This window comes from Phaethon aethereus (genome assembly GCF_964289735.1).
Source record: "Phaethon aethereus genome assembly, chromosome: 8".
Classification (NCBI taxonomy): domain Eukaryota; kingdom Metazoa; phylum Chordata; class Aves; order Phaethontiformes; family Phaethontidae; genus Phaethon; species Phaethon aethereus.
Window position 1 is genome coordinate 35,845,535 of NC_138584.1, and position 26,588 is coordinate 35,872,122.

Sequence of the window (26,588 nt, forward strand, 5' to 3'; positions counted from 1 at the left end):
TGGTTTAGTGGTGGACTTGGCAATGCTGGGTTAATGGTTGGGCTCGATGATCTTAAAGGTCTTCCAAACTAAAAGATTCTCTGATTCAGTGTTTATGTGTGTACGTCTATATATTTGCCTATGTTTGCTGTATTGTACGTGACATTCCTTGATCAATTTCATTGATCTGTGTTGAAGTCAGCATATCCAGAATGTCACGTTCTGAAGAACATTGGTTGGTCACTGTATTTTTTTTTTTTAGTGTGACAAACTGAAAAACTAGCTGTCTTCCAAATAAAATTTGTGTAACTACCATACATATTCTAAAATATTTAGCAGTTGCTTTTAAAAGAATATTAATATTGTGATCAGCTGCTGATTTTCAGCAGGCCTCAGATGAAACTTTATGTGAACGCTGTTATTGACGTCTTGTGGACTACAGAACGTGGGTAGAATAAATGAAGGTTCAGACTTGGTTGTGTGCAGCATCAAAGCTTTCGCTCAGGTGGTAGCCAGTTGCAGTTCAAACAGTCTTTTAATCTTAAGTTCTTAGATAAACTCTGATTCAGATCTTGCCCTTCCAGATTTCTGGTAGGATTAGTTGTGATTCTTGGGGTACAAATTGAGTTTACTCAGAAGAAAGTGGCAGGTTTGGTGTATTATGCCTTCTTAGCTTCTTAGCAGGATTGTTCTGTTTTGAGAATGCTCTTCTTTCATTGTTTTTTGAGAGCAAATTCTGTGAAGAGCAAGGGAGGGTAATGGTGGAAAAGAATGTAAATGACTACGAAGCAGGTAGAGTTTATTGGTGTTTCAGATCAGTGAATATGTCTATGCTATCAAAATCCAGTAATGCTTACCTGTTTATGAAAGTGTAAATGGGGCATGCCTTGTACATGCAAGTATGTTTCTTATTTTAAATACTTTAGACTTAATAGTCATTTAATAATGGCATCTCTTCTGAACATTTAAGTGAATTCAAGAAGCATTAAGTGAAGAATCTGTTCAGTTCTACTATTGTAAGGTTTAGTTTGGCTTTTAGCTGGCAGTTAAGAAGACTGAGATCATGAAGGGCTTTTCCAGTTTGTCTGAGAAGTTTCACCAAAGCGTATGAAGCGGCTGCTTTTTATAGCGTGGTAATTACTTCAGTATTGCTCAGCAAGTTACACGTTTGCTCACTTGAATAGCAGTCTCACAATCTTTGGTTGCTTATTTCCAAACAAAATGTCATTAGTACCTTCTCTGATAAAACTTGGAAAAATGTAACACCATTTTGCAAACATGAAACAAGAATTAGTTGAGCTACTAAAGGAAGCATTCTATACATATCTTCGGTCTTTCATAGATTAAGAGAAGTTCACTACACCAAACTAAAATGGCATCACCCCATTAAGTAACTGCCGTATTTAGAAAGTACTGTAACCTAGCACTTAAAAGCAGTACTTCTTAAGCAGTGGAGCATAATTTGGCGTGTGGGAACTCTTATTACTACTGGTTAAGACCTATTGTTGCACAGGTCTGTGATGGCAGGCACCCAGAGGGGAGTTGAGAAGAAGTGTGAGGGTCAGCTCATTTTGCCCAGCTTATCTCCTCAGTTCTGACTGCAGATGATGCCTCATCTCTGAGATTGTCCTTCTTATTGGCTCACAACTTAGGCTTTAGGCACTGAAACAGTAGTGCTAGAAAACAGTTGGGTTTTAACTTGGTGCTATTTAAAGTTCAGTACTGTATGAAGTGGTGTGGGAGGAGTGAGATGAAGGGATGCGTTAAAATTTGTCTTCAGTCAATTATACTGCAGTAAATCCTAGTTGAACACAAAATAGCCCCATTTTTTAAATCGGCTGTTTGGATCTGAATGGCATGAGATTGGGAATCATAGGTCTATAGAGTTCAGTTTAGATATGAACATCAGGTTTATTGTAGGCTTATAGTACAATCCCGAAGTAGATTTGCTATGTTATGTTGGGCAAATCGCTAGAGCATCTGGGTTGGTGGCTTTATCTACATGGTCAAAGAAAGAGACTAGGTAAGAAAATGAGGTTTAAGGTCTTCAGAAAGGAAGACGTTAGGTGTTAAGGAGCTGTAATCTTAATTTTCACACTTGGTCTTTGTAGAGGGTGTCTCGGAGAGATAGCTGGATATTTAAAGAAGGAGGTAAGATTAGTTGAGTTTGTGATTATATTTGGGAAAATTTAAGCCAAACCAATTTTAAGATACTAAAAAGGTTTTAAAAAAAACCCCACCAAAATGAAAATCAAATTATTTGGACTCAAGCATACTGTAGATATGTATATTTTAGAATAGTTCAATAAGTTTAGTGTAAAATCGGATGAAACATGTCTGTCTGTCTATCTATGTATCTATATAAAGACATTTGTTTCCCCTAACTTGACGAGATCTAAGCCACCTTGATCAGAGTTGTGCTTTTAGTGGAATATTAACTACAGTATCTCTCTGCAATTAATACACTGTAATTTTAACTAGCGGTAATAGCTATGCATCGTTTTGAATTTAAAATGGCAAATGTTAATAATAGCCATGCCTTTTGGCATGTACTAAACATCTTTTTTGTTTACTACAGAGGTAGTGACTCAAACTGTATTTTCACATGCTACAGAAATGTGATTAGTTCTGACAATCTTAAATTGGTTCAATAACCAGGATTTTTAATTTTTAACTAAGTTTGGTAAATTGAAAGGGCTTTCCATGGATATGGGAATGTAAACACATACTTCACTTGGAATGTCAAAGTGTGATTCTATGAATGTGGAGCAGTGGCTTGTAACTGAATATATGCAACTGTTTTGCAGTTACATCCTCATCTGCAGTCTCTGCTCATACTGCTGCATCGGCTATTGTAGCTGTAGTAGAAGGAAGAGGCCTTGCCAGAGGTGAAGTAGGAATGGCCAGTATTGACTTAAAAAATCCTGAGGTGATACTATCACAATTTGCAGACAATACAACTTATGCCAAGGTATTGTTGCATACTTAATTGCTGTATCCCTTACAGGCTAATTGTGACTTTCTTTCTTAAAAAAGCTTACAACTAATGGGAAATGAAATTTTTAGTTCATAGAAGAGATTTCTCAACAGTGAAAGTAACAAGTTCTAGAAAATCTGCAGTGTTGAAAGGACTGCTTTTTTCTTTACTATGCCTCAGATTTTACATAAAGAGGAAAGAATGTTTTGAAAAGAATAGCCTTTCTGCAAGAGAATAGTGTGATTGACCTATGTGGGATTGAGATGCCTTGTTTTGAAGAGCATTGGACAATACATGGTAGTAGAGCTTGCAAATATTTTTCATCAGGCTAAACGACTCTGAGAGCAGAACTGCATAAATGTGCGTGGGCAGGGGTTGGGGTAGCTGTAGGGTTGGCTTTGTATGGTTGCATAAATACTCCTTCTCAGTTCAAAATGGAATTCACTCAGTTTAGAGCCAAGTATTTTGCCTACCAGCACTGCATGCTCTACGTTAATTTGGAGACTAATCTGTCTGGTTTATGCAACACCAGCATTAATAAAACATTTAATGGTTTTCTTGTAGTTACGCATGCTAGAAAATAATGCGGCTTGTAGCATCTTTAAATTATCCAAAGAAATAAAAACTAAATTTAATTAGAGTAAGTAGATATGACTCATAATGTAAACAGCTAGCAAATCTGTTTACTAAAATATATGTTGTGTAATGTTTTTTGATCATTAGTGCTTTTAAAGCTTGTCCTGGTTTTAACACACGTAAGTACATATTGAACCTGCCAGCTACAGAAATACTTCTGTAATACAGCATGAAAAATCAAAATCATAGAATCTTTGTGTTGGAATGGACCTTTTAAGGTCATCTGGTCCAACCCCCCTGCAACGAGCAGGGACATCTTCAACTAAAGCAGATTGCTCAGAGCCCCATCCAACCTGCCCTGGGATGTTTCCAGGGATGGGGCCTCTACCACCTCTCTGGGCAACCTGTGCCAGGGTTTGATGTGCACCTTGAAAATGTGGGTACATGAGAAAATGTAGACATTCAGATTATGATGTGGCAACTTAAATAACAATTCACTTCAAGGTTTGAAAGCAAAAAATCAATTTGCTTGTACCTAGGGGGAAAAAAAAAGTCTCATATAATCAAAAGAATGATAAGACTAGAATTCTGCAAGGAAACTTAAGATTATTTTTATGGAAATTGTTTACTAATTTTCATGGTTTCATAAATACTTTTAAGAGTAAAAGGCTTTTTTGGGTTTTGTGTTTTTTGTTTTTTTTAGCAAGCAGTAGCTGTGTTTATAGTCTAGTCTCCCCTGTTCTACTGTGTCAGGGTAAAGAACTGTGTTACTGTCCCATGAAATTTATCTTTCCCAAATGAGAAGTGTTCTAGCTGCCCAAACTCCTTTACCCTTTTACTTTTGTTTTTTTTCCTGAATTTAATGATAAAATACAATTAGTTCTCTCTAAATTCTGATAACATGACTCTCTTCTCTGTTACTCAGGCTGATGACCTGATAAGTTTGCGTCTTCTATAACCACCTGTCAGACCATGGCCAGATTGTTCAGTATTTTCCTCCTTTACAATGCTAAAAGATGGGATTTTTATTTGTACACATCTCTCTCTAATTTTCCATTTAGATACAGAGTTCTTCATTCTGTGGGCATACCTGATACTGTATTGACCATCCAGTCAACAACAACAACAACAAAAGGGCTGCTAGTATATAACTTTTTCCCAAATGCAGTACATGGCATCGTTTCTTATCTTACCTCTAACACCTTTAACAGTACTGTCAGTCTGCTGATTGCTCTTTTCTTAGAGTGTCACTATCGGTGTTTTGGTAGTGACTGATACCAAGCTTATTGTATTTTCTTGTGCACCCTTTTATCTTTGAATATTCTGTAAATTAATTCAGTAAGGTTTTACTGTATTCTTTAAGTTCCTCAAGGTTTGCTTTAACTATGATGCCTCTGAAAAAAATTTCCGAATGATTCTCTCGCATATGATGGTCAGCAACAGCTCTCCCTCCCAATACCCTTAGATGTGTATTTTTGTGTATTTTTTTTTACGCTTGTTCACCTTTCCATTGTTGTTTATCCCTTCTTCCGCATCTTAACTTCCAAGCACTTAAAATATAGTCTGTGGGGTTTTTTTCATGTTTCTCCACTGAGAATTTGTGGATGATGATATAAATGAATATAAATGCATAATGATGTTTGTAGTTTCTTACACAGTAAACAAGTAGAAAAGTGTATAGCGTACTTCAAATCCCTACAGCAGGTGTGTATAACATAATCAAAGCAAAGCTGGTTTAAATATATGCATTTTTGAGCCATATTGAAAAAGGTAAGACTGAGATAAATGTTATAAGAGGAGGTTAGAACAAAGTCTAAAACAAATCTCAATCAAAAAATTGTTAATATTCAGACCAGTTGCATTTTTTTATCTTCCAGAGTACCGTTAGCTTTTCAGCTGCAAGCCCAGAAAGCTGCCATCTGTTGAAAATAAGTCTTACTCCATGGAATAGAATTTTGGATATTTATCTCTTGCTTTGACGACAAGCATGTGTCTGCGTTTAAATAACAGGAATAGATACTGTGCTTTTTTTAACTTATTTTCACGTATATTTATATATCTGTATCTATAGATGCAGATGAATTTGACTCAGTGTAGAAGTTAACAGAAAATTCAGTCTTTATTTACAAGACTGGAACTGTGATTTTAAAATATAAGGATTCTGTAATTCTTAGTTGCTGGTTCGTTATTGTGTAAAAATATTTTGCCTTATATATGGATTTTTATTGAATTATTTTGAATTTTTTGTTCAGGTTATTACTAAGCTCAAGATTTTAACACCACTAGAAATAATAATGTCAAACACTGCTTGTGATGCAGGGAACACATCAAAATTGTTCAGTCTGATAACAGAACATTTCAAGGTAAGCTCATAAATTTCGTGCCATATTTTAGAGTTCTTGTTGATCACTGTTCTATGATTGTTGATTTGAGAGTTTTCCACAACTTCTAAAACTTTAAATGCAGTCAGATTTTGTTTTCTATGATTTTCAGGCCTAATTTTACCATGGTGAAGAGTAATCTGAATGCAGCTCCAACGCTGCTAGTTCTAATCCTGACAATTACAGACATAAGTATATTGCTGATGAAAGCTGAAAGTTTTGACTTTGTGGCATGGAAGTAATTTGAGCAATACTGAACCTAGGAGAGATTCAGAGGTGCAAAAATCAAACGTTTTCCTTTGCTGCTGCTTTGTTCCCTCAGCCTGATAAATAGATGGGGCTAATGTATGACAGAATAGGAAAAAGAGCGCTGGCAGCGTAAAAGAGGGTGAGATGAACTAGTGTATGTAATTTATGAGTATTAAAGCCTCAGAACTTTTAAAAAGCTGTATTAATTACTACTTGAATTACTGTCGTTTCTACGCTACTGATGGCTTCTTCGAGTCCTCTTCTACTTCCTGACCTCTCTCCTCTTTTTCTTGCATAAATCACTCACGCATTGCCCACATTCAGTTACGCTGACCTGCATATCTCTGTTCCCTATTTACCATTAAAGGCTTGACAATGATCTTTTAGGCTTAAACCATGGCAAGGGAGAACTACAGTTTGAATGTGAGCATCGATGCCAGCACAACCATAACTCTTCCAAAAAAGTAATTGAATTTAACCTGGATTTGGTTAAAATTAAAATTTGGAGTAGCTTGTTCTTGAGAGGAAAAGCAATATCCAAGAAAAAACCTGTGTTAATTTGCTCAAAGCAGTAGTATGAGCTTTTTTATATATACTCACTACCAGAGGAAAGGAGGATGATTGACAATATTGTGGCTTGCTTGTGCTAGTAAGCTAGAATTAATATTTCTACAAAGACAGATTGCTGAATCAGTTGATAGATTTTCTTGGAAATGCATATCAGTAGAAAAATAGAGAAGTCTGTCTCTAGATTTTTCTAGATGAAAAATGATCTGTAACTTTTAAAACTATTTGCTTTTCCCCCCATCTTCACAGAATGTGACTTTTACAACTGTCCAAAGAAAATACTTCAATGAAACAAAGGGTTTGGAATACATAGAACAATTGTGTGCATCTGAATTCAGCACCATTTTCATGGAGGTTCAATCGAAGTATGTTTAAATAAGGAGAAAGCATCTGTGTCCAGATAAGTTTTTAACAGCTTTTTACATACTTAGTACACAAGTCTGTGGCTTGTTGCAAAAGTTAGAAAATCATAACAGAGCTGTTCTTTTATTTTGCCCTCCAGTGTTTTGGATAGAAACTTAGAGAAAGCCCATTACAGATTTTTTTTTTTAATTTTCACAGCTTTCCACTTTTTCCCCCCTTTTCATTCTTTCCTGAAGATACAACTTAACAGCTATGATTGCCTTTCTTTCTGGCCTCAGCAAATGTTTTCCATGTACCAACAGTTTCGAGTAGTGATACTTGGTGAGACCTGGATGTTTATTGCAAGTCACGTGTAACTGCTGAAACATGTATGTTCACAATACCAGTTATATAGTGTGGAGTGTTGAGCCTACAGACGGAAACATTCATGTATATTTGATTTCCTTGCATATATGTGGACTGTATGTGGCCTAGTGCATACTTAAAACATACTGCTTTTTCAGTGCTAGCAATTCCAGTAGTTGTCAAGGAGTGTGAATGTGTGCACCACTTGGGTTTGTGGTATTTAAATAGCGCTATTCAACATTCATTAAAGATTGTTTCTTTCCAAGGTACTACTGTCTTGCAGCTGCTGCAGCTTTGCTAAAATATGTTGAATTTATTCAAAATTCAGTTTATGCTCCTAAATCACTCAAAGTGCGTTTCCAGGGGAGTGAGAAAACAGCTATGATAGACTCATCATCAGCACAAAATCTTGAACTAGTAATTAATAGCAGAGATTCTCGGTAAGAATATTTAAGTTTACAAATTACACTTTTATAAGGTTGTATTTCACCAACTTTCCTTGATGTTTGTGTCGAAGAACTGACTGTTACATTTATTTCTGTATGACAGAACTTATATACCGTTCAGATCCTCTAAAAGAATACTTAGACAGAGAAATGCGTTACAATTCAGCACAAAATTTCTAGCTTAGGAAATCCTACAAGTGAATTACAGGAAGAGATGATACATAGTCATCTTTACATTGATGTCTGTGTTTTATTCAAACCTCCAAACGATGTTGATGCAAATTTCACAGATTGTGAAATGAAAGAGGCAACATTTTAGCAAGAAGTTGCTTATGTTGGATTAAAATACCTAAGTTTTATTCACTTCACACAAGATAAACACTGCAGGCTTGAAAGGTTGTTTTGTTTTCCTTTAGCTCTGAGGAATAGTGGTAGAGAAAGTAATTTCTATAATGATGGTTACGTGCAACGTGGGATTGCGTGGTAGTTCCCCACAATGAGAACAATGCTTGGAGCACTTCCTTCACCAGAAGTTACTTGCTTTCTAGGTAGAAGCAGCTGCAGGGCTTACCCTCTCAAGACTGTAACGCTTCTGGTTAGAAAGAGGAAGACTTGGAACTTGCACTTTGCTGCCCACCATGTTCTGAGATCCACCTCTGTTTAGAAGTCCACTCATCACCTTGATCTAAAAAGGGGAACCTAGACATTCCTCACTCTTCAAGTATTACTCGCAAGAGCTTTCCACTTGGAGATATGTTATAGAATCATGGAATGGCTTGGTTTGGAAGGGACCTCTAAATATCATCTAGTTCCAATCTCCCTGCTGTGGGCAGGGAGATCTTTGATTCGATCAGTTGTCCTTACCCTTCAGCCATGGCTTTTTTTGTTTGTTTTTTCTTTTTTCTTCTTTTAAATTTTTGTGTGGATCACAGAATACAGTGTTAGATCTGGTCATCAGAAATGGGAGGTAACTGTAGTTTCTTTCTGTTCATCTGTCATGCTCTGACCCTAGTTCCTTCTCGTTTGCTCTGTTGTGTCCTATGTACTGCAGGAGCCAACCACTTTTAAGATTGGTGCTCTCAGAGCAATATTTCTCTGAAAGCTGCTCCTAATTCCACAGATGGTTTTGAGAGGAAGGAGGTCACAGGAAGAACTGAGCAACAGTAGACTGCTTTACAATTCCTTTTTTAGCATTATTGCTGGAGAATTTTTGCTGACCCAGTGGCAAGTTTGCATCAGGCCACACACAGCTATTTCCGTTACATACATGTTGCCCATAAAGCCGGGTTAGATACCTTTGTATCAGATATTAACAGATAAAAATTAATAGTACAAGCACACACTAGAAACACCTAAATCAAATTCTTGTGTCAGTATTAATTCTGGAGGGGCTTGTCTCTCTTCATTTACTGTATAGGGAAATGAGCCCTCAGTTGCTTAACGGTAGGCAATGTGGATACTAACCCAAATGTAAAGTTCCCCTTAAATGTTGTCATGAGTTGCATCTTATGGTAAATATGTCCTTAATAAAACTGGTTTTTAATCTGCCCCTTTTTTAATCCTCTTGATGGTTGTTTTTGTTCTTTTATACCATGGTGGTATGATTTAACCCAGCAGGCAGCCAAAACAACCACACAACCGTTCGCTTCCCTCTCACCATGGGATGGGAGAGAGAATCAGGAAAAGAAAAGGGTAAAACTTGTGGGCTGAGATAAAGACAGTTTAATAGGACAGGGAAGATAAAAAGAATAATAATAATGATAATAATAACAATGATAAAAGAATATACAAAACAAGTGATGCACAGCACAATTGCTCCCCACCTGCTGACTGATGCCCAGTTAGTTCCAGAGACGTGTGTCGTCCCCCCCAGCCAACTCCCCCAGTTTATATACTGAGCACGACGTTGTATGGTATGGAATATCTCTGGCCACTTTGGGTCCTGGCTGTGTCCCCTCCCAGCTTCCCATGCACCCCCCACCTTCTCGCTGGCTGGTCAGAGCACGGAAAGCTGGACAGCCCTTGACTGTTCAGCAACAACTCAAAACATCAGCACGTCATCAGCACTTTCTCATCCCACATACAAAACACAGCCTCACACTAGCTTCTGTGAAGAAAATTAACTCCATCCTGGCTGAAACCAGAACACATGGTATGTCAGGAGGTTCTGTATGATCTATCTTTATGCTGTTTGTTTTGCACACTTGTACTAGATTTCTTTCTATTCAAGTTCTGTTTTCAATCAATATGTGGCCCCAGTGTTTTCGTTGGCCGCCTTGCAAGCCAATAGCATTGACCGTTTCAGGTTTCTAAAACTGTTTAGTTAGGTACTAGATGTAAATATTATAAGCTGTTTATTTTAATGGATACAATCGACCCTTAAGTGTGAGACTCTGGGATGGGTAACATGTAAAAGCCGTGAACATGAGAATAATATTTATAAGTCATAAGCATGTTATTTGGCTTCTGTATTTACTGTAAGTCAATTCTTGAAAAAAACCAAAGCTTATTTCTTTCTTGGACTCCGAAGTATTTTAAATCACGTTCAGAACTGTATTTTAATGAAAATGTTCTGATAAGTATTTGATCTCAGATGGTATTTTCTCGTCTTTTGTAGGGTTAGTTTGTTTGTTTTTAATTATTTCAATTAAGAGGAAAAATGTGAACTGTACCACTGCAGTATGGATGGAATACTGTTCTTTGGAGAATGATATAATGAGGGCTAATATTATATTAAATGACATTAAATTACCTGACTTCCTAAACTGCTGTAGTTCATATAATATACATGGCAAATAGGGAGATGCTAAGCATCCCAAAAGCATGCCTCAGATTTGTAGCATACTCTTACCTGAAAATGTCCCTTGAGGTTTACCATCTTTATTTTTGTGTTTTGTTTTCAAAGCAATGGTCACACGCTTTTTGGTGTGCTAAATTACACTAAAACTCCAGGTGGAAGTCGAAGACTTAGATGCAATATCCTGGAGCCACTAGTTGATGCCGAAACAATTAACACAAGACTGGACTGTGTTCAGGAGCTACTCCAGGATGAGGAGCTCTTTTTTGGTCTTCAAGCAGGTAGTAGTTTATTTTTTAATACAGAGTATTATATTTCTTTTTAAAAATGTTTTTTCTAATCTATGAAAGTATGCAGTGGGATTCAATATGTTTGAAAAGTATCTTTTTAATGATTTATCAGGTTACACTTATATAGAGGACACAATTTTCTTAACTAATCTTTACTATGATAGTGATATTTGTCTCAAGTATTTTGCTAAGAAAAGTGAACTTCTCTGATAAAATAGAAGTTAGTGAGCCAATAGCTTTTTCGAAGAATTTGAGTTTGTCTCTTTACCTCTATGGCTAGGTACGCGCTATGTTGGAAGTGTACAAGTATACATAATCACAGAATCATAGAATTTTTGGGTTGGAAGTGACCTTTTAAGGTCATCTAATCCAACCCCCCTGCCGTGAGCAGGGACATCTTCAACTCGATCAGGTTGCTCAGAGCCCCGTCCAACCTGACCTGGGATGTTTCCAGGGATGGGGCATCGACCGCCTCTCTAGGCAACCTGGGCCAGGGTTTCACCACCCTCATTGTCAAAAATGTCTTCCTTATGCCTGGTATAAATCTACCCTCTTTTAGTTTAAAACCGTTACCCCTTGTCCCGTCACTACAGGCCCTGCTAAAAGGTCTGTCCCCAACGTTCTTCTAAGCTCCCTTTCAGTCCTGGCCGGCTGAAATAAGGTCTCCCCGGAGCCTTCTCTTCTCCAGGCTGAACACCACCAACTCTCTCAGACGGTCCTCACAGGAGAGGTGTAACAGCCCTGTGATAATTTTTGTGGCCTCCTCTGGACCCTCTCCAACAGGTCCATGTCTCTCCTGTGCTGAGGGCTATACATGAAAAACAAAGACAGACATTGCTGATGTAATACTTGTTGTGTATGCTTTTTTTTTTTTCCCCTGTTGCTTCATAAAACATAGTGGTCTAGACAAATGTAAAAAACCACAATACTGGTGTATGAGTTAGTCCACCTGAAGTTGGTTACCACAAGAGGAGTATGATTCAATCTAATGAAAAGAATATTGCTACATTGATGTATGTCCACCTGTACAATAATTACTACATGCTTAGGTATAGTAAGTATAGTTATGACAAAATAACTTGGATAGCAGTTATTTTTTACCTGTTTTTTTTTCCTCTGATAACTAGTTTGTGAAGAGGAATGAAAGAAAAGATTAGCATAATTATCACTAAGTAATTGTGTGCATTGAAAACAAATAGATTTTATTACAATTTCTGTTCAATTTCTGATTTGTTTACTTTTTGTTTACAGTTATCTCAAAATTCCTGGATACAGAACAACTACTTTCAGTTTTGGTACAAATTCCGAAGCAGGATACAGTATGTATGAAATATACCTTAGATGATCAGTTATCTGGCTATAACAAGCAATATATGTGATATCTATAAATGTGCATGATATGATAAGAAAAAGACTACACCTTAAAAAGACATGGACTAAAGTTATCGTAGATTGAGAGTATAACTTATTTTCCAGCAGTAGAAGATTCTTACAGGACAATGGTAGAAAAATTTGGGTTTGCTTCAAGATCATGTTCATCTTAATTTAAGCAAATTGACTTCCAAAATGTTTATTTTTTCATCACTCCCCACCTTTATTTTTCATAAGTGTACATCCTATTCAATGTAACTAGGATGAGAGAGAGGAATTTTCTTCACATCAACATAAAAGGGAAAAGTGTAGAACAGAAATTTACTCTGTTTTTTTTGGAGGATAATACAAAGTTTTATAGCCTATTAGGCATCTTTCTTACTAGAAATTAAATAATTTCTTATTTTACAAGTAATACAACTCAATAGAAATTAGTCTTTATTGCCTGAAAAATTATTTTGAAAAAGGTTCTTTGCTCAGCTGTGTTTATGATACAGATAGTAATTGAATACAGATTTAAGTCAATTCTGTAAACATACAAAGCTAGAAATGGGAATTACTTAACTGTTAGTTTCCAAGACACAGGCGTTGTATGAGCTAAGCGCAGCTTTTTCATGCAAGAGTTAAGCGCTTCCTTTGAACGTCAGCCAGCTGACAGAAAACAATATACTCACTTGCATAGCATAAGCAGTACCAAATGAGACAGAAGTTTCCCTTACGCTGACTGTTCTCATAAGCGGAGAACCTTACATCTCAGGCACACAGAGATACTTAGGTTATGAAGAGTATCTGGAAGTCTCTTCTGCATCCAGTTCACAACTTGATCCATGCTTCTCTCTTAACCTTTGAATGTAAGGACTAAGTGTGTTAGAGAATTGATTACTCCTGAGTTTTCTCAGGGTCCTGTTTTACGGATTAAAGGAGTGCCCTGCTCTTATCTGTTACCTTAAATCACACATCTTACAAGGCAGACCAAAATGAAATGCAGATAAAAGCATTTACTCTTAAAAGTATAACTAGACAATAAAGGTATAAATGCTTACAACAACATCGTTTAGTTGAAAGACAAGCAATACTTCATCAGCTTATGTTAAGGCTTCAACAGGAAGGTATTTTATCCCTTATCCACTTGACAGTGGCAGCCATGGTTTCAGTCTGTGTGAGTGCTTTATGCCTCATGGTGCATCCATTGGAGTGCATTCAGGAACTTGACCAACAGAGAAGGCTTTCATCATAGATCACCTTTGGGAGAATTACTGAATATACCTTCAGAGTAAAGTTCCTTAGAGCCCACTTTCCTCCTCAGTATTTATAGCAAATTTCCCCTTTGAAGTCTTTCAGGAGCTCAAGACAGATTTAATCTCTCGCCTTGAAAATCACGCTGTAATGTTTTTAATCAAGAGATAGTTGTGATTAAATTAAACTAAGCTTTCTCTTCCTTCAGTGTGCCAGTGTGTCTTTGTTAGACTGGAGGTCAGCTCCTGTTCTTAACAAAAATTGCTGAAGAGGGTATAAAAGCTCCTATTTTCAAATATTAACATATTTGAAAGAAAGATTTTTTTTTTTTTATCAGGCCTTGCCTCTTATATCAGTGTGTACGTTAACACATGCAATACAAATATCAAAATGGGATAAATACATGTAGCTTACTACTGGATCTTCGTTGAGACCAGACGCGACAGTTAACCACAGTGAACTTGAGGTGACTCAACCTCAACTTTTTTCTACTAAGTGTATTGTAACCATTCCATTATAAGTTGCATTTGTCTACTGTAATTGAGTAGGATATTTCTGTCACTGCTTTTGGGGCTTATGCTTACCTGTGTTTATCATAAGATATTTACAACTCTTTCACTTGTCAGTGTCTTCTCATGTGCTGACTTGCCTGCTTGGATAAATCACTTGTCTAATGTCGGTTAAAGAAATCAGGTACAGACTCCAGGAGGACCTACTAAATGCAGATAAATCTCTTTAATGACATACGCAAAAAACTCAGTGTTTATTGCTCCCAGCCTTCCTTGTAGAGATCTGTAACATGGACGAAAGATCAGCTGCATGACTAAAACTGTCAGACTGGATGCCTTTACATATACCTAGGACCACGTACACCAAACTTTTAACTGCAGTGTTTTCAACCTTGACTGGCTCCAACATAGCAGAGCAACAGGCATTCGTTCAAGTGCTAACTTGTTTGCTTTCATCAAATGCTAGATTAACTCATTCAGTATGTTCCACTCCCACTCTCCATAAAAATTTTCATTGCAAAATGGTGAGGTGCTCATCTGAAAAGCTTACAGTTTCAATCACTAGAAATCAGTGGTGTGTTCAGCATGAGCATTCTCTCACCCTAAGGAGGACTGTTAACTGACAATCTTGCTGAGATGTGTTACTTGAAAAATCACGCCACCAGTGAAATCAAGTACTTGCTCTTATATAAGCAGATTAAAGGTATCTGGACAAGCCCCCTTAAAAGATCCAACTTAGAAGTTGGATCAACATCCAACTTTTGCTGGAAATGAGGACCACCTCTGGATTTCTTGGCTGCCCATCTGAAGAACACATTCAAAAGATTCTGTGCCTGATGAAGTTCCAGGTGTTTGACAGATTGATTCCTTCTCTTACAGGGAGAAGGTACCAGTATTTTTGGTTTAAATTGATTTCCAGGAAATACAAAATTTAAACTAGGGGTGATCCACTGACATAGCATTTAAATCTGTAGGATTTAAGCCTCTAGCACAAAAAAGTCAAGCACTTCTCTGAATAGCCATTCTTTACATCAGAGTGACTGTGGACAAATTAATTTCAGATGCTGTAAAGATAGGCTTGCATTTTAGTTGTTAATGAATCATAAAGAAGTAACGTTGTATAGACGAGTTATCAACTGTGGTTGTGTTCATTCATTTTCTCCTGTTGACCCTGAAATGCAAGATGTACAAAGATCCACTTTTAACACCAGTTCAGTTAAAGTTCCTATAAGAACTATTTTAGCTAAGGTACATTCCATTACAAAATACCAACTCTCCACATATGACCATATCTGTCCTTTTGATGTCTGAATCTGTCATGGGACTTAGACCCCATATTTATTTGCAGATTATGATTCTTCTGCTCATACATTTAGCATTGTTTAGTCCTATCTTTTACAGAAAATGATTTTATATAGAAGGTAAGATAAGGCAAGGGATGCTCTCAACCACAAGAGTAAAGAGTTGTTATATACAAATGAGAAGAGGTTTCACATGGGGTCATACTCCTATGTTCATATTAGAAACCAACGCTAGATTTTCTTTGGAACGAACAAAAGTGCTTATCTAGGTTGTTTTCTTAAAATCCTCTTACATAGTGCCTTAATATCAGCAGCAAAATTCTTTAGCGTAAATGTTAATGGGGCATACAAAACAAGGTAGAATGTGTATGTGGATGAAACATTTTGAAGTCATTATTGTAAGCAAAATTTTTAAACTTTTACTGGATTTTTTTTTTTCTTTTTGTTACATGGGCACATGTTTAAGGATATAAATATATTAGCCAAAGATAAGTCAACCAAATTGGGTTTTGTTGTGTTTAACAGCTTTTCTGAAAAGGGGTATACTTCTTAATGACGATGCGTAATGTATTCACTTTGAAAGAGTCTACAAAACTATGTAGAGCTTGTATACAGCTATGTATACGTAGAAGATTAAAAGAAGTTTTCACAGCTTGGGTTAGAGTGTTCTCAGAGTCAATCATTATCAGTGTAGACATGCAAAAATTCTAGCTATTGATGGGCAAGCTATTGCAGTAGGCAATGTAAAATTTAGGTAAACATTTCTTTACACAGTTATACACTGAATTGTCAAAGTGAGCTTATAAAGTATTTTACCAATTTTAATTAGAAGTATAAAGCTGCTAAGTTAACAGTATGAGTTCTGCTGCTTCTTAAGTACTTTTTTAATAGGCAGACACCTTCTATATTTGCAAAATTTCTCCACAGGTTAAAACTGCTGAATCAAAAATAACTAATTTAATCTACCTGAAGCATACCCTAGAACTTGTGGAGCCTCTAAAAGTAAGCTGTCTCTGTCGTCTTTTTTTTTTTTTAAATAAAGTACAGACCTTTTTGTCCTTATTTTTGTGCAGTGCAGTTTATTACATTTCATAGAACATAGAATAGAATGTCTCAATTGGAAGGGACTGATAAGGATTATCAAGTAAAAAAAAAAATTTACATCTTGCAGAACACAGTGCTGCCAACATAGTCTGTTAATTCTTAAGCCATTTGAAAATATGCATTTGAGTCTAATACTCTTAAGAACTGGATTCCTACCATTACCTGAATAATTGATTTATAAAAAGCGTTTAACTGAAACTCCTGCACAGATTCTGTAGGCTGCTTACGCAACTGCTGATAAGCCTCTGTGAATCTAAGAACTTTCAGTCCTCTAAAAAGGCTACAAAAAGAACTAACTGTTCATGTCCATATTTTAATCTTGACCAGGCTGCTTTAAGAAGCTGTAACACACCACTGCTAAAGGCTTATTACAATGCCCTTGAAGATACAAGGTATTTATCATAATACTTCAACTAGTATGTTAGAAACTCTCATCTTTCTTAAGAATGTCTGTAAGATTAAAGAGGTTGCTTCTGTACTTATTTGTAGTTACAGGTATAGCTCAGTTCTTTTGCCTAAAAGCTGATTTTAGTTGTCAAAAATTCTAATTTTCAACTAACAAACAAATACATGGAAAAAAGCAAAACAGAAAGTTAGCTATGGTACTGCAATTGATGAACGGCACTCCATTAGAAGTAATTCTAAAAAGACAGAAGCAATGGTTTCCTGGAGTCCCCATAACAATGCAAAAATCAGCTTCTGCCTGTATACTTAAGAAATAATTTATATCTCCCAAAGATCTGAATGATATCTGTGGTCAGACTTAGGTATAGTCATGCTTCATTCTGAGGTGAAAATAGATACAAAATTTAGTGTTTGGTTTTAACAGTAAATAATTTGCTTCTGTTATTTTTAATACTCTTGTTTGTAATTGTGAGATGATACTGCAAATAAAAATTGTAAAGTCTTATGTAGCTAATTAGCAATACAACTAATATTGCAGATTTGGAATTATACTTGAAAAGATTGCAACTGTAATTAATGATGATACAAGGTACACAAAAGGATGTCTGAGTATGAGGACCCAGAAATGCTATGCTGTTAAGCCTAACATCAATGAATTCCTTGACATAGCTCGTAGAACATACACAGAAATTGTTGATGACATAGCAGGTATTTCTAAACAAAGATTTTTATTTATTTGGAGTTCAAGGTCCATTGCACCTGGCACATAGAAGCCATGTAATCATATATATTATAACCTTCTCATATGTAAAAAGTATTTAGTATTAGTACAAACTGATTGTCATTGATAAGTAACTAAAGTACTTTTTAGATACATATTCAGATTCTCCTTTTGTAGATAAAAACTCATTTTAATTAAGTTGAACAATTGTATTGTGATTCCTATGTGTAAAACTGTTGCTCCTTATCCTCTAAAAGTACAAAAAAGTTAAAGTAATATAACAGAATTATTCCAACTGTTTGGAAAGAAAAACATTTTGCATAAAACATGTAAGTTTGTGTTTTAGCTTCTTGATTTAAAATATTTGAGTTCTTTGTTCTTTATATTTTAAGCAGTCTTGATCTATCTGTGGAATACTTTTTAGCCAAGCTATTAAGAGTTGGAAAATATGTACAAAAGGAATTTTGGCATAATGGTTGTTACAGTGCTTTAGTAACCTTCCTGTTTATCACTTAGAATAGAAGGAAAAAAAATTATCTTCTGGAATGGGTATCCTTTTTTTAGTATAAAATGTTGATTTCTAGCTAAAAAAAGAAATGAGCACATTTTCTTCTGTACAAATGAGTACATTGTCATCAATTAATGCTGACCTGAGATACTTATCTACAGTACAATACTGTGTAGGTACTAAATCAGGTCTGGAAGCCATCTCAGGAGGTGTATTAAGCTCATCGTTACTGATGCTGCTATGTAATTTCCAGTTCATGAGCAGGATCAGTTTACTTTGCAGTTCGGACTGTGAATCTTCATGTGCTGGTGATTCTAGTCACTGCACATGAATTGATACATAGCTGAACAGTAACTGATATGCTTGAGGCATCACAACCTTTTCCCACCAAATGAATCAGAGCAGCATCTTCTTAGTTAACTGTGTAATTGGAAACTTAAAATAGTATCAGAAACTTTAGCATGTCATATGTTGTGAGCTTCCTATTTCCTTCTAGTTTTACATTCTACATACTACACAGTGAAAAGTACAGATGCTTTTTTTTTTATTTCCTAAACCTTCAAAAATTTGGTAGCTACTTGGATTCTAGAATGTGTGAACAGATGTGTTCCCCTTGCCCGTTTTCACTCTAGCCCACATGCTTGCCAAAGGGATTCTTCGCCCTTTTTCATCTTTACTGGATTAAACTCTAGGCGACTCCAAGACTGAAATACTGGTGTTGTCTACCTGGACTTCTCTAAGGCCTTTGATACAGTTCTCCACAACATCCTTGTTATTAAATTGGAGGGAGATGAGTTTGATGGATGGACTAAGGAATGAGAGATGGATGTGAGATGGATAAGTAATGTGCTGGATGGCTGCGTCTGGAGGGTTACAGTCAATGGCTCAGTGTCTAAGTGGAAACCAGTAACGAGTGGTGTCCCTCAAGGGTCCATACTAAGACCAATGCTACTGAGTATCTTCATCAATGACATAGACAGTGGGATTGAGTACACGCTCAGAAAGTTTGCAGATGACAGCAAGCTGAGCGGTGCAGTGGGTTCACTAGAGGGAAGGGATACCATCCAGAGGGACCAAGACAGGCTTGAGTAGTGGGCCTGTGCGAACCTCTTGAGGTCCAACAAGGCCAAGTGCAATGCCCTGCACGTAGGTTAGGGTAATCCCCAGTATCAGTATAGGCTGGGGGTGAAGGGATTGTAGAGAAGGTCATGGGGATACTGGACTTGAGGGTACTGGCGGACAAAAAAACTGGACATGAGCCAGCAATGTGCTCTCACAGCCCAGGAAACGTATTGTATCCTGGCTTACGTAAAAAAGAAGCATGGACAGCAGGTCAAGGGAAGTGATTCTCCCCCTCTGCTCTGGTGAGACCCAGCCTGGAGTACTGCATCTAGCTCCGGGGTCCCCAACACAAGGAAGACATGGACCTGTTAGAGCAGGTCCAGAGGAGGGCCACAAAACTGGTCAGAGGGCTGAAACACCTCTCCTATGAAGAAAGGCTGAGAGAGTTGGAGTTGTTCAGCCTGGAGAAGAGAAGGCTCCGGGGAGCCTTTCAATATGTAAAGGGGGCTTGTAAGAAGGAGGGGGAGAGACTTTTTTTATAAGGGCCTGTATTGGCAGGACAAGGGGCAATGGTTCTAAACTGAAAGAGGGTAGATTTTGATTGGACGTAAGGAAGAAACTTTTTACGATGAGGTTTATGAGATGCTGGAATGGGTTTCCCAGAAAAGTTGTGGATGCCCCATCACTGGAAATATTCAAGGTCAGGTTGGATGTGGCTTGGAGCAACCTGATGTAGTGAAAGATGTCTCTGCCCATGGCAGGGGGAGGAGGTGAGGTTGGACTAAATGATCTTTAAAGGTCTCTTCCAACCCAAACCATTCTATGATTCTATATCCAGAAAGTCCCAAATTACTAGTCTATGTTGTGAGTGGTTGGAATGTGAGAGCAGGCAAGCTTAGAACAATAAGCATCAGGGAAACACCACTAAGTAACTCCATCCTTTCTTCTCACAGGGCTACCAGACTATTACCCTCTTTGCAGTATTCAGAATTCCCATGATTTAACAGTACATACTCTTCTATGATCTAACAGGTTCCCCCATATGGTATCTTCTCAGCTAGGAACAAGACAGATGTAAGGGGAGGGTTAGAAATACAAAGTATTACCCTCAGTCTGGGGAAAAAAAAGATTTCTTAGAATAATGACTTGGTTAAAAACTGAGAGTCCCTAGTCTACAGTTCATATTCTGTTTACTGATTAGACCCTGACACTAAGTGCTTGAGCAAACTTTACTTTCCATAGTTAGGCCCACCTGGGAGTTGGTCAAATGCATGAACTGCTTTTAAGGAACACATGAATTTATCTGATTCTCCACTGGAGTTTTTTCCCAATAGCTTTATGCACCCAGATTTGTTACATTAATACATTACTTAAATAGCTCCCTGGAGAGCCACCTCTTAAGGCCTTTTGTCATGTTACTTATCTGTCACATTCAGTGCCTATAAATGACATTAACAGTATGCATCTTTGTACAAACACACAAACATATGTGTGTGTGCATGCACATGAATGTATGTAATTTGGGTCACATCTTTATTTGTGGTATGTAGGTATGATAACACAACTTGCAGAAAAGTACAACCTACCAATGAAAACAAGTTTCAGCTCTGCTCGTGGATTTTTTATCCAGATGACTGTTGATTGTTCAGCATTATCCAGTGGCCAACTTCCTTCTGAATTTACAAAGGTATCTGCACTAAGTATGTTTGTATATTTAATGTATATAAAAAGTATAATACATTAATAAAATACACATTATACAGTAATTTAAGCAACAATTAAAATAATTTCAGTGAAGATAGATGTAAGGAAGAAGTTTTTCACAGGGAGGGTGCTGAAACAGTTGGGTTGCCCAGAGAGGTGGGAGATGCCCCATCCCTGGAAACACTCAAGGTCAGGTTGGACGGGGCTCTGAGCAACCTGCTCTAGTTGAAGATGTTGCTGCTGAATGCAGGGGGTTGGACTATATGGCCTTTAAAGGTCCCTTCCAACCCAAACCATTTTATGATTCTAAGATATCTAGAAGTAAATGAAGGTATAATTGATGTGTTTTTATAACTGCCCTATTTCTAGTTTTACTTAATATAGTCAGAAATGTGCAAATACAGGCAGTTGTGTTGTGTGTAAATATAAAGAAGTACATCTTGCTGGTAACTTTGCTTTTTAGAAACTATTTTTGTTTCTGATAATATGGCAAGTTCTTATTGTTGGTTTGAATTCCCTGTAGATCACTAAAATGAAAAACACATACAGCTTCACTTCAGCGGATTTAATAAAAATGAATGAAAGATGTCAGGAGTCCCTGAGAGAAATATATCACATGACCTATTTGTAAGACCATTTAAAACTCTTTAGTATTTGCTAACTACATTTATTTTGTCCAATTAACAGCTAATTACACTTTTTCGTAAAGCTGTCTTTCTGTTAAGTTATGGCTGCTTACAGAAATAATCCAGAGTGACACTGATCAAGGTTGCTTCCTGAGACACCCCCCCCAAGTGTGTATTGTGTTAAACGTGATTACAGATAGATAGGCATTTATTAATGAGAGTGGCCATCATATTTATTAAATTTGTATGGGTGAATTATCTACGCAAAATGACGCAATGAATGTATTAGGGGGCTTAGAAGAAAGATGGGGACAGACTTTTTAGCAGGGCCTGTAGCGACAGGACAAGGGATAATGGTTTTAAACTAAAAGAGGGTAGATTTAGATTAGGTATAAGGAAGAAATTCTTGACAATGAGGGTGGTGAAAAGCTCAGGTTGCCCAGAGAAGTGGTAGATGCCCCATGCCTGGAAACATTTCAGGTCAGATTGGATGGGGCTCTGGGCAGCCTGATCGAGTTGAAGATGTCCCTGCTCATTGTGGGGAGGTTGGGCTAGATGGACTTTAAAAGGTCCCTTCCAACCCAAAAATTCTGTAATTCTGTGATTAGTTTTGTGATGCAGAATCGTTACTTTTAATGTTCCGTGCATTTCCAGATGAACTGTCCTTGCTGCATGTCATGGTTGCTATGCTGTCTATTTCAGAAGATTTGCTAAGTGTAACATTGCATGTCAATTATGCGGAAGTTCTTCCTAGAAATCATGTGGGTTTTTTATTAACAGGAGGCCTAAGGGAATTAGAGTTGCATTTAACGTGTTAATACAACGTGCTTGATTATATAGCTATATTTTTAGCTCATTCTCTTTCTGAAGCTTTCTTAGAGCTATTGGTATTTGAGCTATGTGTCTTGTGTCCAATAGCAGAATTTGATCTGAGGTGATGGTATAAGATCTTAATTTGCTTCAAACAAATTTACACATTTGCTTGCATCTGGCAGAGGTGGTTGCATTTTATGAGTAACTTCCCATCCTAATATATGCAGTATGAACATCATTAACTTGCTTTATTTCTGTAAGTGGTATAAAGTGACAGTATGTACTGTGCAACAACTAAAGTGTCTTATTTCAGAATAGTGTGTAAACTACTGAACGAGATCTATGAACACATTCATTGCCTATACAAGCTATCTGACATTGTGTCAATGCTGGATATGCTGCTTTCATTTGCCCATGCCTGCACTCTTTCTGATTATGGTAAGTCTCTTCTTTGATTCTGTCATGGGCCAGATAAAGACCCTCCTGTTGGAGAATATCCAGGCTGTTTGGTCTGGTTCTCCAGTTGCTAAGACCACATAATTTATTTTTCTGGGTCTCAGTAGGCTTTAGCTGAGTGCCTCTGGTCTATCCTTGCCAGTTTTGTGCCAATGTTCTTTCTGTTTCCATTCATTGAAATTACATTCTGCCATTTAGTTGCTGTAAGCCTTCACAGCCAGTCTTTTCAAGATAGCCAGTTTAAGCATATTCTATTCAAAAGCACAAAGTCAAAAGCACTTGATTTTAATGTAAATCATTAAACATCTAAAACCTACACTGGGAAATTAGAGTTCTCCAATATTTAAACCTGAAAAACTGGTTTGGCACTTCTTTCTTGAAAGCTGCTCCATTTAAACATACCACCAAATTTAACAACACTTCTTTGTTAGCCTGGGGTACTGCTATTGAGGTAGACAAAGAGGAGGCATATGGAATAGGTTCAGAAAAGATCTGTATTCTGACAGAATTATATACAGCTATTCCCAGTATCAAATGGATCTGTGTAGGCATAGTATACACCCAAATAATATGATAAAATATAACAAAAATAGAAGGAATGCTACTTCCTTGTTTCCCATGCTTATATAATAATGTATGTATGTAGTAGTAACAGAGTTCATGACCCCTGTACCTTATACGCTCAATTATTAAAAATATATTAGCTGTGAAACTGGCTTTCCTTTTTTCTGTTTTAATCACTTTTCAAGTTTTGCTCTTTCTATTTTTCTTTATTACTGGAGTCCAAGCCTACTTACTACAGAACACAAACATGGAATGTTAATTGAAATGACATGTTAGTTATGGGATTCTTTTTGTAGTAATAAATCAGGAATTCTTGCATGACAATCGGAATCTATACCTGAAAGTGGCTGGTAATCCTTCCAAGTGCTGCATGTTAGTCTTGCTCACTACAGGAAAGTAAAAATTTGGAGAGGGAAAGAGGGTGGGAATCAGGACCACAGAGTTTGACTTTCACTCTGCAAGAATTACTTTGCTTTAAAAATGCGCTACTTTAATAACATCAAGGTTTCCATACTAACTCTGCAATGTTTTATACCCTTTTTCTCATTTAGTTCGTCCAGAATTTACGGATACTTTAGCGATCAAGCAGGGATGGCATCCCATTCTCGAAAAGATAGCTATGGAAAAACCTGTGTCTAACAACACGTATCTGACAGAGGGTAACAATTTTGTCATCATTACAGGACCAAATATGAGTGGAAAATCAACATACCTGAAACAGATTGCGCTCTCTCAAATTATGGCACAGATTGGTGAGTAAGAGTGTACTGTATTAGTAATCTTCTGCAGCACATTTATTGTTTACTAGTTAAAAATATTTACAGTGTTGAATGATTTGGCTTCTAGAATAAGATTCTGTCTAAATACTAGCAGGTAATTTTTAGTCCATTTGTTCCTACCAGCTCTTGTGCTGCTGGCAGAGGCCACTGAAAGGTTTTGGGTCTGCCATTGGAAATTTATGGGACCCCATCTGTGCCTCTGGAAGCCTCGCCAGTCTGTCTGTGGGAGAACTACAGTTGTATGTTTAATTCTTTGGAGCACCTTAACCCAATCTATCACCTTATGCTAGATTGATAGCCAGTGTCCTTGAAGTATGCCTATTGGGCTACATATGTGTTAGTCACCCAAAAGAAATAGATGAACTTGAGCATACCTCAGTGAGGTAGAAAAACATTCCTGCAGCCAAGTAGAATTAATAGATAAATAATCAACTACTTCAAATAAAAGTAGTAATAAATACTGCAAGGTTCTATCACTGAAATCATAAAAGTAAAACAAATATTTGTAAAGTCTTAACTGAGACTCATCCCTATACTTAGGAATTCCTCATGATTTTTACCTTAAAGATAAAGGTAAGGCTGGTAGCACGGGAGAAAGACCTTAATAGGCTGACCCTAACTCTACTAGAATGAAACTGCTTAGCAGTGGAGAACAAAATTTGTCCACCATGTGTTTGTGGGTCCAATCCCCAACAACTGCAAGTTCTTCAGGAATTGCTCTGAAAAAAACCTGAGTTTAATATGAATAAAGGAGACTGTAAACTCTTTTGGCAGGTTTCCTGCTCTTTTCTAGTCAATAAAAATAATAAGACTCAAAGGCAATATAATCTTGACTTTGGGAAACTTAAGATTTTTTGGGATTCGTAACTCAATGGCTACAGAAATGTAAATTAATCCTAGTGTTTATTCTCACTTTTGCATCCCTTTAGACTGACACACAGCTTCAGGCATATGATTTCTTAAGGTTTTACTGATAAGCTTATTTAATTATGGTATCTATATAATATTTTTTTCTTATAAAGTAATGGTAGAACATAGTCTTAGGAAACTTTATAGAATAAGATGCATTCTGTACAGTGCATAAAGAACAAGTGTAAAACTGGTCTTTCTTTTTCCCTACTGACATACTCAGACAAATTGGCATTTGTCACACTGATATGAGAAGACTCGTATTTTACTTGTTTTGTAGGTTCTTATGTCCCAGCAGAGTATTGTTCTTTTCGAATCGCAGAGCAAATTTTTACCAGGATAGGTATGGATGATGATATAGAAACAAATGCATCAACATTCATGAAGGAAATGAAAGAGGTATTAAACATAGCTAGTCCAGGGTCCGAGGCCCATTTTTACTGTTAAGCTAATAGAAACTGTACTAGTATATTTCCACTAAAAGAGTGTACTTTGAAAAGTAATCAAAAATTCAACTTTCATCTGTTACCTTGATGATAAACCACAGAAAACCAGGCATATCTTAAATAAAAAGATATTCCAATATGAGTAAAAATCAGTGCTCTCTTGGACAGTAGTTTCAACATTTTGTTATTTCTTAGACCTTAAATGATTATTTGTAGGAGCCTAAGCCATCTCAACTCCCTTTCCTAAACTGCTATGATTTTTGAGGGAAAGTGATAGGTTCAATGGAACAGAGAAAGAGTGCTGTCCTATGAGTCTTTGCGTGATTAGAATTGACAGCAGTTTGGCAGCTGTGAAAAGGTAAAATTTGTGGCTCTGACAAGATAAAAAAATTTCTGCATTAAGTTTCGTCTGAATAACACAAAGTATTCCTATTAGCAGCAGTATTCCTATTACAGTTTTTAAAAAATGCATTTATAGGAATGATAACACATTAAATGTTTTCCTAGATAACATACATCATACAAAATGCTAATGACAAATCGCTCATCATAATTGACGAACTTGGCAGAGGTACCAGTGCTGAAGAAGGTATTGGCATTTGTTATGCTGCCTGTGAATATCTGTTGAATTTAAAGGTAATTGTTTTGAAAAAAATTAAACCTTATAATTATTTTGTCATACTGAAAGTAAATATAGTATTTTCTCATAGTTTAACCTCAGTTTTGTAGAGATTTCTTGCCTAAATATGGTGTTTTTCATAACTGATGAATAGTAAGAATTAACGGTGGTAGAGAAGAAATGCTGACATAAACTGCGCATCTCTTCACTGATGGTTGTGATTTAACCCCAGCGGGCAGCTGAACACCACCCAGCCACTTGCTCGCTTCCTCACAGTGGGATGGGGAAGAGAATCAGAAGGGTAAAAGTGCAAAAATTTGTAATATAGACAATTTATTTTTAGCTTGAGATAAAGACAGTAATAGGTAAAGCAAAGCTGCCTGAGCAAACAAAGCAAAATAAGGAATTTGTTCACTACTTCCCATCGGCAGGCAGGTGTTCAGTCATTTCCAGGAAAGCAGGGCTCCGTCACATGGGACAGTTAC

General features: G+C 36.8%; 1 protein-coding gene across 1 annotated transcript in view; it reads left to right on the forward strand.

Annotated features, from left to right (window-relative positions):
• Nucleotides 1-26,588, forward strand: part of MSH4 (mutS homolog 4) — a gene marked incomplete at both ends in the record, with an annotated part of 34,644 nt that overhangs the window by 4,614 nt on the left and 3,442 nt on the right. The window contains 15 exons of the mRNA XM_082002648.1: nt 2,787-2,950; nt 5,785-5,895; nt 6,979-7,094; nt 7,704-7,877; nt 10,789-10,961; nt 12,222-12,289; nt 16,315-16,389; nt 16,819-16,883; nt 17,435-17,604; nt 20,738-20,874; nt 21,415-21,518; nt 22,644-22,768; nt 23,902-24,102; nt 25,319-25,437; nt 25,992-26,120. Coding sequence (XP_081858774.1) covers nt 2,787-2,950; nt 5,785-5,895; nt 6,979-7,094; nt 7,704-7,877; nt 10,789-10,961; nt 12,222-12,289; nt 16,315-16,389; nt 16,819-16,883; nt 17,435-17,604; nt 20,738-20,874; nt 21,415-21,518; nt 22,644-22,768; nt 23,902-24,102; nt 25,319-25,437; nt 25,992-26,120 — 1,931 coding nt within the window. The remainder of the gene's footprint in view (nt 1-2,786; nt 2,951-5,784; nt 5,896-6,978; nt 7,095-7,703; nt 7,878-10,788; nt 10,962-12,221; nt 12,290-16,314; nt 16,390-16,818; nt 16,884-17,434; nt 17,605-20,737; nt 20,875-21,414; nt 21,519-22,643; nt 22,769-23,901; nt 24,103-25,318; nt 25,438-25,991; nt 26,121-26,588) is intronic.